General features: G+C 32.5%; 4 protein-coding genes and 4 non-coding genes; 3 read left to right on the forward strand and 5 right to left on the reverse strand. All coding sequences in view use genetic code 11, as the record gives it.

The window, feature by feature from the left end:
- The window catches only part of ycf3 (photosystem I assembly protein Ycf3), a 2,005-nt gene extending 299 nt beyond the window's left edge, over positions 1-1,706 (reverse strand). The window contains exons 1-2 of one mRNA in view: positions 1,580-1,706; positions 604-833 (exon numbers count right to left, since the gene is read on the reverse strand). Coding sequence (YP_247600.1) covers positions 604-833; positions 1,580-1,706 — 357 coding nt within the window.
- Positions 1,707-2,327: 621 nt separating this feature from the next.
- On the forward strand, positions 2,328-2,412 carry trnS (tRNA-Ser (GGA)). The gene has a single exon. It is a non-coding gene; the product is annotated as a tRNA-Ser (tRNA).
- A 283-nt stretch (positions 2,413-2,695) lies between these two features.
- On the reverse strand, positions 2,696-3,301 carry rps4 (ribosomal protein S4). Its single transcript has one exon. The coding sequence runs from the start codon at positions 3,299-3,301 to the stop codon at positions 2,696-2,698; it is 606 nt and encodes a 201-aa protein (YP_247601.1).
- A 357-nt stretch (positions 3,302-3,658) lies between these two features.
- On the reverse strand, positions 3,659-3,731 carry trnT (tRNA-Thr (UGU)). The gene has a single exon. It is a non-coding gene; the product is annotated as a tRNA-Thr (tRNA).
- A 1,019-nt stretch (positions 3,732-4,750) lies between these two features.
- trnL (tRNA-Leu (UAA)) lies at positions 4,751-5,384 on the forward strand. One transcript has 2 exons: positions 4,751-4,785; positions 5,335-5,384. It is a non-coding gene; the product is annotated as a tRNA-Leu (tRNA).
- A 367-nt stretch (positions 5,385-5,751) lies between these two features.
- Positions 5,752-5,824, forward strand: trnF (tRNA-Phe (GAA)). Its single transcript has one exon. It is a non-coding gene; the product is annotated as a tRNA-Phe (tRNA).
- Positions 5,825-6,535: 711 nt separating this feature from the next.
- ndhJ (NADH dehydrogenase subunit J) lies at positions 6,536-7,012 on the reverse strand. The gene has a single exon. It carries the CDS (start codon positions 7,010-7,012, stop codon positions 6,536-6,538), a length of 477 nt encoding a protein of 158 aa, YP_247602.1.
- Positions 7,013-7,130: 118 nt separating this feature from the next.
- ndhK (NADH dehydrogenase subunit K) overlaps positions 7,131-7,500 on the reverse strand; it is a 681-nt gene continuing 311 nt past the window's right edge. Inside the window, exon 1 of the mRNA in view lies at positions 7,131-7,500. This exon is cut by the window's right edge and continues 311 nt beyond it. Within this exon, the coding sequence (YP_247603.1) occupies positions 7,131-7,500 (370 nt within the window).

Below are 7,500 nucleotides of genomic sequence, written 5' to 3' on the forward strand. Positions count from 1 at the left end.
TAGGCCATTTTTTTTTTCTCGAGTTAAGCAAAAGAGGTTAATTATATAAGTTTCAAACTTCAATTTTGCTGAATAATTAAATAAGTTTTATCTTTTCTCCCACCTTCAGAAAAATAAAGCATAGGCATTCCACCCACTATCGTTACAATTTTCTGAAAGATAACTGTCTCGGTTTCATCTAGAAATTTATATAGAATCCTTGAAAAAGACTTTCCTTCATAAGAAAGAAAAGACTTACTGTCTTTGGGATCTGATGCTACACCGCTGCTCAATATTGTAGGGGATCCACCCTATTACATAAGTGGATTCCTTCATTTTGATCTTATATCATGATATAAGTAAGCAGTTTTTATTGTATCGGCCAAAAACCTGACTAATTGATCTTTACGGTGCTTCTTCTATCAATTAGATCCTTTATCCATAGAATAAAGTATCTAGGCATACCTATTTCTTCATATTTCTATTTCTATGAAGTTTCTTTCTTTGCTACAGCTGATACAAATCGTTAGTTTGGACAATACATATGTAGAAAGCCTATTTTTTTTTTAGTATTTATTAGCGAATTTTCTCTTTTTTTTCTTTCTATAGTGGAGATAGTCGCACGTAATGACAGATCACAGCCATATTATTAAAAGCTTGTGGTAAGAACGGGTTTCGTTCTAGTGCCCGAAAATAATATTCCAAAGCTTTCGTATGTTCTCCGTTCCTTGTGTGGATAAGACCTATGTTATAGAGTATATAACTTCGATCATAGGGATCGATTTCTAGTCGCATAGCTTCATAATAATTCTGTAGAGCTTCCGCATAATTTCCTTCGGATTGAGCCGACATCCGTTACGGTCGTTCCTTATTCCATTCAAAGAATCTCCGTTCCAGAACCGTACGTGAGATTTTCATCTCATACGGCTCCCCCTTTATGTGATGCGCATAATGAGATGAGAATAATACATGAAATCAAAAAACATTGAAATACTCTCATTATGAACTCATGGGACTAGCGTTTTTACAAAAAATCTCTAGCCAACCTTCCTGTAAAAGATCTTTTCTTAACATCAAGCATGGTGTTACTAGATAAAAATAAAAATGGTAACTCTAACAATTTCTTTGTCCTCAACGCCTCTAAATTTCCAGGAATTAGTCACTTCAACAGTCTTCGATGGTTATACAGGTATCCAAAATACAAACGAGATGGATGTTTGTTGTCCCAACCATTTTTCTAAGTTCCGATCCCGATAAGGAAAAGGTATAATTTATAACAAAGTTTTCGTGTTGTTGATTCCTAGGTGTAGTGCTTCTTCCCCTCTGCTACCTATTTTTACTAGTGAATATTTTGACTAGTGGAGTAGGGTTGACTTAATCCATAGGTTACACCTTTCGCTTAATACTAGAATCGACAATTAAAGCATCTGAGGTTACATTAATCGGGGATACACGACAGAAGGAATTTTTTTATTTTCAAATTGCACCTCCAAGAAGCGTAGATTTATTTCAATTATTGTTTTCTTTCTATCCCGAATACCGTGTCTTTCTACTAAGACGGAGAGCGCTAAAGAAAATTGAAAAAAAAATCAAATCGCACCATCTCTGTAATAGGTGAATGCCTCTTTTTCCCCGGAAGTTGTCGGAATTATTCGTAATAAGATATTGGCTACAATTGAAAAGGTCTTATCGATAAAATTTCCATTTATCCCACCAGATCTAGGCATCGGTAACAACCCCATTCTATAATTTCTTTTAATTACCTCTCGTGAGAAAATGATCCCACAAACAAAGGAATTGCATAGTACGAAATAACATAAAAACGGATTCATTAAAAAATCCCACTCGATATTCAAATTGTTTCTTTTTGATTTCACAGGAATCAATAAAACAGAAGAAATATTTCAATCCGGTTAAATTTCATCCAAATGTAGTAGGATCAGAATGAAGAGAACTATTCTGATTTCAGCGAAGTTGAAGAAAAAAAGAATTTTATTTATCTGACAGATTGGGGGTAATTCTAGAAGTTTTTTGATTGAATTATGATACAAAAAAGAGCAAAAAGAATCGAATAATCATTCTATGATTCATAAATTGTGACTAGATATATGTATGGGATAAACAGTTGTTGGTGAAAAATCGAAAACTGTAAAATAAAAGTCTAATTTTTAGAAAAAAGGAATCATAGTTTAAAAAACTAAATAGAATCATGAGCTAAAAGTATCCATTAAACAGAGTAAAAAAAAATTATTTGTATAGTTAGAATTGGTTGGACGTGCCTATAAAAAAAAAAATTGAATATTAATGACTCACTATTAACTCGGTTTCTGGGCCATAATCATTCTGTAGGAGAGATGGCCGAGTGGTTGAAGGCGTAGCATTGGAACTGCTATGTAGGCTTTTGTTTACCGAGGGTTCGATCCTTCTCTTCCGTACTAATTCACAATGTTACTGACCACAATGTATCAATCAAATAACAATGGATACTATTATTCCAACGGTTAGACCTTTATGGATTCTTTATTTCGAATTTTTTTGGTACGGAAAGGAAAAGACTGGAAAGAATGGACAAGAGATGAAAATCCCCCTACCGATCAATGATAGATGAATGATAGAAAAATTTCCGGATCAAAACCTTACTTTCCTTCGGTCTTTTTACTTAGACTTCGGCGAAGGGGAGGACGAAATTGTCCGAACCCTTGTTTTTTAGTTAGGTTTAAGTCTGACGAGAATAATATTCTACAACGAGCAATTCATTTATTTTTAAACTGACCCATTTACTATCTATTATTTGATTGACTAATCCTTTATATTGCAATGGCTGAAGAGTCAAATGTTTTGGCAATTCCTGAGGGGGGGATGAATCAAGATAATTTTGAATCAGTGTTCTCGATTTTTTTTCATCTTTTGCTGTAATAATATCTCGGGGTTTGCACCGATAACTTGGTATATCCACTATAGAACCATTAACTAAAATATGTCTATGATTAACTAATTGTCGGGCTTGAGGAATAGTCGAAGCCATACCCAATCGAAAAAGGATGTTATCCAAACGCATTTCAAGTAATTGTAGTAAAACTTGACCCGTTGATCCTTTGGCTTTTCCGGCGATACGAACGTATTTAAGTAATTGTCGTTCTGTAAGACCATAATGAAAACGCAATTTTTGTTTTTCTTCTAAACGAATACGATATTGAGATTTTTTACCGGAACGCGATTGGTTTTTAAGATCGTTTCCGGTTTTGGGCCTTTTACTAGTTAGTCCCGGTAAAGCCCCCAGACGGCGTATTTTTTTGAAACGAGGCCTTCTGTAACGCGACATAAAGACTCCTTATTTTATTTTATTTAAATTTCATAAACTTAAATGAAAACTTAAATGATAAATATTATAAATGAAGCGAAATCCAGTAAAGTATTGTACTACAAAACAAAGAATAATTAGATAACTTGGATCAATATCCGGATCCTATACTATTGTATATGTAAATGATATAAAAAAGTAAGAGTTCCTTTCTTGATTTGTTCTACAGAAATAGAACCCCTTTCTTTAGTCATAAAGGTAAGTAAGTTCCTACGACATGATAGATTGGTGACCTTTGAAAAAGGGTAAGAAGTAGTTTCGTCTATTTATTTGATTTTTGACATAATTGATAGACTCTAGAGGATCCAAATAGAGAAAAGCCGGCTATCGGAATCGAACCGATGACCATCGCATTACAAATGCGATGCTCTAACCTCTGAGCTAAGCGGGCTCACATAACAGAAATGTTACATGCATAGTAATTTACTAAATTACTGGGATCTTAGCTATTCCTAATTAATATGAATATAGAATCTAATTTCATTTCAAATAAATATTCAATATTGGAATTGTTCTATTATAGAACATATTAATTAATATAACGATTAATAGAACGATTAATAGAATATAGCGATAGAAAATTTTGATCTATTTATCAAATGGATGTGTATCAATAATTAATGGGTTAATCTCAATTAGATAGTAAATTTTTGTTTTTGAATTCAAATGTGAAATTCTTATTATTATTATTTTTAAGATTTTTGGTTATTTTTCTTTTAGGTTTTTTAGTTATTTACTCTTTTCTTTATTTTTTTTTACTATGCTATTTGAATGTCTGTCTATTTAAATGAAATCAAAATATTACAATATTTCATTACATAATTTTGCTTTTCTCTTTTTATATCAATATAAAAAAATATATTGAAATTTCTTATTTTTTTTTATATTATATAATAATATTATATAATGGGTTATAGAATAATTTATCGAATAATAAAGTTATTTTTAGTTATGTTATAGAGGATCTCCCCTAAGGGTAAGAATAAATAAAGAAAAATGAAAAGGTGCAATCCAACCAACTAAATGCAATTGAGATGATAATGAAGCATTTCTATGTTTTCATTCTGAAAGGTGGAAGATAAGACGAAGAAAAGAATCGACCGTTTAAGTATTCATTTTTTTACTAAAAAAAGAATAGAAAGAGGGGCAAATTTATATGTCTATATATCTATCTATATTGATATATATTGAATTGCAGATACAGAAATGATAGAATCATTTTGGATCGGAACAAATACGGGTCTCCGATAGAGAGAGATTAAAGAAGATAGACAAGAAATCCAATCCAATAGGAGGAAACACTTTTCAATAGAGGAATCGGTATTCTAATGACTTCAGTGGTTCGTTCCAGTATAATACAAATGAAAGAAACGGGGAAGGACATCATAGTGCGATACTAATCTTAAAGAGGGGGATATGGCGAAATCGGTAGACGCTACGGGCTTAATTAGATTGAGCCTTGGTATGGAAACCTACTAAGTGATAACTTTCAAATTCAGAGAAACCCTGGAATTAAAAATGGGCAATCCTGAGCCAAATCCTTTTTCCGAAAAAAAAAAAGGGGTAGGTGCAGAGACTCAATGGAAGCTGTTCTAACAAATGGAGTTGACGACGTTGCGTTAGTAAAGGAATGAATCCTTCCATCGAAACTCCAGAAACGATGAAAGATAAACTTATTACGTACTGAAATACTATATTGATTAATGACAACTCGAATCTCTATTTTTTATATTTATATATTTTTTAGATTTATATATATTTTTTTATTTATATAGATATATAAAATTATATATAAAAATGAACGAATTGTTATGAATCGATTCCAAGACCTCCAAGTTGAAAAAAGAATCGAATATTCATTGATCAAATCATTTACTCCATCATACATAGTCTGATAGATCTTTTGAAGAACTGATTAATCAGATCGAATAGAATAAAGATAGAGTCCCATTCTACATGTCAATACCGACAAAAATGAAATTTATAGTAAGAGGAAAATCCGTCGACTTTTAAAATCGTGAGGGTTCAAGTCCCTCTATCCCCAAAACCCGAAAAAGGGCCCGTTGGCCTCTTTAATTATTTATCCTTTCATTAGCAATTCACAATTTGTTATCTTTCTCATTCATTCGACTCTTTCACAAACGTATTTGAGCGGAAATTTGATTTCTTATCACAAGGCTTGTGGTATATATTCTATATGATACACGTACAAACGAACATCCTTGCGCAAGTAATCTGTGAAATTTGAATGATTAACAATACTATCTACTGTACTGAAACTTCGAAAGTCTTATCCAAGCCCTGAAATTTCGTGTATCTTCAAAAAGAAGACTTTGGAATACCTTTTTTCTTATTTACAATTGACATAGACCAAAGTCATCTATTAAAATAAGGATAATGTGTCGGAAATGGCCGGGATAGCTCAGTTGGTAGAGCAGAGGACTGAAAATCCTCGTGTCACCAGTTCAAATCTGGTTCTTGGCACATCATGAATTTGTATGAGTATCTATTCTACGGATTCATTAATAATATAGATCATGAAAAATATTGATACATCATGATGTTTGGAAATCCACCCTTTAACTAAACTATATATATTTTTTACTCTATTTATAGATGTCGAAAATAGACAAGTAAAGATAAAGAGGATATTTATAGAAATATGTAAAGGATGTATATAGATATGTATATGTAAAAGAAAAGAATTTTATTTTGTTTCCTCTTCTTTTTTATTTGTTCATACTCTGTCTCCTGGCGTTCAATTAATATTTTATACATATTTGAAAGTTTCAATTAGTTGCTTATAAGACCCAAAAGTCTAGTCTAGGGGAGTTGAAAGGCGGGAATGGCCAAGATTCATCTCAGATACAGTACAAATAGAATCCGATTCTCTTTTCATATTATATTTCTTCATTTCACCCTATGTTTTTAAAGCACATCTATAAGTCATATGCGTGATACATAGTTCATAATGCAGAACTCGTTTAGTTCATCCTATTAGCTTGTGGCTCATCCAAAATAAGTATCTTACAAATTGGATAATCTAACCAAATCTCTAATTGTATTTTTTTTTTTATTTCAAATCAATAATAATAAGATGAATGAGACTTCAATTACTATGCTATATCTATAAGAGAACGTAAAAATGTATTTGAATATCTTGAGTTGTCGAAGTGAAGATTAGTTTCGTATTATTTAATGAGCATCTTGTATTTCATAAAAATTGGGGGCAATATAATCCTTACGTAAGGGCCATCCTACCCAACTTTCAGGCATTAAGATACGCTTTAGACGTGGATGATTATCATAATAAATTCCCAACATATCATAAGATTCCCTTTCTGGAAAATCCGCACTTTTCCAAACCCAGAAAACAGACGGAATTCTAGGATTTATCCTTGCGGCAAATACTTTTATGCATACCTCTTCCGGTTGATCTATACCATACTCGATTCTCGTAAGATGATACACACTAGCTAACAGTCCGCCTGGTGCTACATCATAAGCACATTGGGAACGTAGATAATTGTAACCATATACATATAAAATGACTGCAATGGAATGCCATTCCTCGGGCTTTATTTGTAAAGTCTCTATTCCTTGGTAATCGAAACCCAAAGATCTATGAACCAGTCCATGTTTGACTAGCCAAGAAGACAAATTACCCTGCATCTTTTTTATCCCCCCCCCCCATTTTTTATTTTTATAAGTATTTCCCATTTACAATGAAAAATTTATGAAGATTCACTCGTTCTTTGCTTTGTTATTCTGTACAAAAAAAGTATACGGCCTAATTTACTAATTCGTAGGAAGAGACTGCACTTTTGTATTTGAAAAAAGTTTCAGGAGGGATGATCTCTGAAGTAGATGATGGTTGATAGAGTAATTCTTGATCGTAATTTCCAGTATGAGTACTTGGGCCAACATGAAATTTGTGATTGGTAGTAAAACACCGATTTTCCTCTTGAGACTTAATTCGATCTTCATAGATTTCTCGAGATATTTTCTTACGAAGTTTTGTTATAGCATCTATAACAGCCTCGGGTTTAGGTGGACAACCCGGCAAATACACATCGACAGGAATTAACTTATCGACTCCTCGAACAGTACTATAAGAATCGGTACTGAACATCCCTCCTGTAATTGTACAGGCTCCCATA

This window comes from Cucumis sativus, chloroplast, assembly GCF_000004075.3.
Source record: "Cucumis sativus chloroplast, complete genome".
NCBI classification, from domain to species: Eukaryota; Viridiplantae; Streptophyta; class Magnoliopsida; order Cucurbitales; family Cucurbitaceae; genus Cucumis; species Cucumis sativus.